General features: G+C 38.4%; 1 protein-coding gene across 1 annotated transcript in view; it reads left to right on the top strand.

Moving 5' to 3' along the window:
- Positions 1–2,804, top strand: part of NSD1 (nuclear receptor binding SET domain protein 1) — a 182,484-nt gene that overhangs the window by 89,375 nt on the left and 90,305 nt on the right. Inside the window, exon 4 of the mRNA XM_012660699.1 lies at positions 2,010–2,182. Within this exon, the coding sequence (XP_012516153.1) occupies positions 2,010–2,182 (173 nt within the window). The remainder of the gene's footprint in view (positions 1–2,009; positions 2,183–2,804) is intronic.

The following is a 2,804-nucleotide window of genomic DNA, read 5'->3' as shown; positions in this document are numbered from 1 at the left end:
CTATATATTTTTAGCTGTCCAATTAATTTCTTTCTATTTTTGGTAGAGACGGGGTCTCGCTCTTGCTCAGGCTGGTCTCGAACTCCTGAGCTCAAGCGATCCACCCGCCTCGGCCTTCCAGAGTGCTAGGATTACAGGCGTGAGCCACCGCGCCCGGCCTAGGCAGTGAATTCTTTTTTCTTCTCTTTGTAGTACTGGCACATCAGAAGTTTTTGATCTGTTAGTTGAATTTATTTATTTATGGGAGAATGATTTGTTCTCAAATTAACTTTAAGAACCTCTATATAGGTATACACATGTATATCTTAACCAATTTTAATCCCCCTTGTGGTTGCTTTCTGGTGAAGATTTTAATTCAGTAGATGGGAAATAAGGACTTTGGTTTTTTCTTAGTTTCTTTTTAAAATAGACTAAAAACAGAAAAGTTAACCAAGTTTTAATTTCATTATGAAGCCTTGTTTTTATAGATAAACAACCGTTTGTAAACTTTTGAAACTAGCATTTATAAGAGAAACTGCCTTTGAAATGTACTTTGGAGGAGTCTACTCTTCCAATTACTGCATAGCGAGGAGTTTTAAAAATCATCTCAGTTTATGCTTGTTCTATAGTTCAGTTTATAAATTTGTCCTCCCCTTTCATTTTCTTTTTGCATTCTGAAGGAAGTAGACTTTTCCTGTTTTTTCAGAGACATTTGGATTCTTTTTTGTGTTTTGAAACAGGATGTGGTTGTTGTAATGGAATTACATGTGAGTTAAAGTGAATTTTCATATAAAATGCTTTTCATTTCCTTTTTAAAAAAGTGACAAATTGTGAAGCCTGTGTAGCTTGCTCTTCCTTCCTTCTTTCCTTCTTTTTCTTTCTTTTTTCTTTTCTTTCTCTCTTTCTTCTTTCCTTCTCTTCTCTTCTCTTCTCTTCTCTTCTCTTCTCTTCTCTTCTCTTCTCTTCTCTTCTCTCTTCTCTTCTCTCTTTTCTTTTCTTCTTTCCCTTTCCTTTCTTTCCCCTTTCCTTTTCCTTTTCCTTTTCCTTTTCCTTTCCCTTTCCCTCCCCTCCTCTCCTTCCTTCCTTCCTGTCTCCAGCTCTGACTCTTATTTCTATTGTAACCTTTTTTTAATGCTGTAAAAGATGCTAAAATGCTATGTATGGAAGAGATATATATACTAGATAAATTTGATCATAATGTTTTTTAGATTGGGTTTGTATTTTTATTTATTAATTTATTTATTTTTTGAGACAGAGTCTCATTCTGTCACCCCTCTGGGTAGAGTGCAGTGGCGTCATCATTGCTCACTGCAACATCAAACTCCTAGGTTCAACCAATCCTCCTGCCTCAGCCTCCTGAGTAGCTGGGACTATAGGCGGGCTAATTTTTTCTATTTTTTGAAGAGATGGGGGTCTCCTTCTTGCTCAAGCTGTTCTTGAACCCCTGGCCTCAAGCAGTCCTCCCACCTTGGCCTCCCAGGGTGCTAGGATTATAGGCGTGAGTCACCTTGCCCAGCCCAGAGCCCATTTTTGACTCTGAATTTGCCCTCTCTGAAGTCATTAAATTTATAGTATCTCCAGTATCAGGGCCATACCCCTTATTTTTTAGTGTTGGCTGTCCTGAGAAATCCATGCGAAGCCCCCAGCGTAAAACGGACTGCAGCCTGCAGCCTCGAACTCCTGGTCTCTAGTGATCCTCGTGTCTCAATCTCCTGAGTAGCTGGGACTATAGGCGTGCCATCTTAATTTGCTCTGTGATTAGCTAATCAGCCTCTAATTGGTTTTGAATATATGTCACTTCTAAACTAAACCATTGATTTTTTTTTTTCCATAAACGCTTAAGTATTTTTTTGTCACATCAGTTGAATACTTAAAATTTTTTTATGTGTGACCTACTTCAGATTGTCTAGTTCGGTAGGTATTTTACCATATTAATTGTCTGCTTCTTTGACAACAGTGGTGTAGCTGTTCTTTTGCTGATTAGCAGTCATGTTTTTGAAGTAATGACATTGGTTCTTGTCCTTACCTAGTTTCCAACCGGAGACCCTATCGGCAGTACTACGTGGAGGCTTTCGGAGACCCTTCTGAGAGAGCCTGGGTGGCTGGAAAAGCAATTGTCATGTTTGAAGGCAGACATCAATTTGAAGAACTACCTGTCCTTAGGAGAAGAGGAAAACAGAAGGAAAAAGGATATAGGCATAAGGTGGGGGAAAAAAAAAGGCCTTTAAAAAATTATCTACTTGGGGGTTGGCAGAGAGGAGACAAGGAAGAAGAATTATGGTTTTTGAAATAGGTTATTTCTTTTCATATTAGGTTGTTTTGAGAAAATAGGAAGCAGGGTTTTTGTTTTTTTTTGGTTTTTTTTGCAGTGATCTGGAGCTAGCTTTAGAAATACTTACACTCAATTTGTTTAGAAATGATTTCAGCTACCTCTGTCGTTACACTCAGAGAAGTTACAGTATGACATAGCATGACCAGTCTTCTTTTGTTATTTCTTATGCGAGAAGAAAGTGATGACTAAAATGGAATATTCTGCGTCTCACCCTCTGGACTCATTATTTCTCTTAAAAACGAGAAATATAAGGCTTTTACCAGTTTTTTTTTTTATGTTTGCCAGTGCTTAAGTTTGCAGTTTCAAAACTGATTATATTTTAATGATGAACATTGTGGCTTTGTTTCTTTTTTTTTTTTTTTGAGACAGAGTCTCGATCTGTTGCCCAGGCTAGAGTGCCATGGCATCAGCCTAGCTCACAGCAGCCTCAAAATCCTGGGCTCAAGCAATCCTACTGCCTCAGCCTCCCAAGTAGCTGGGACTACAGGCATGC

The sequence above is a fragment of the Propithecus coquereli genome, unplaced genomic scaffold (assembly GCF_000956105.1).
Source record: "Propithecus coquereli isolate 6110/MARCELLA unplaced genomic scaffold, Pcoq_1.0 Scaffold676, whole genome shotgun sequence".
Classification (NCBI taxonomy): domain Eukaryota; kingdom Metazoa; phylum Chordata; class Mammalia; order Primates; family Indriidae; genus Propithecus; species Propithecus coquereli.
This window is presented reverse-complemented; position numbering and strand designations above follow the sequence as displayed.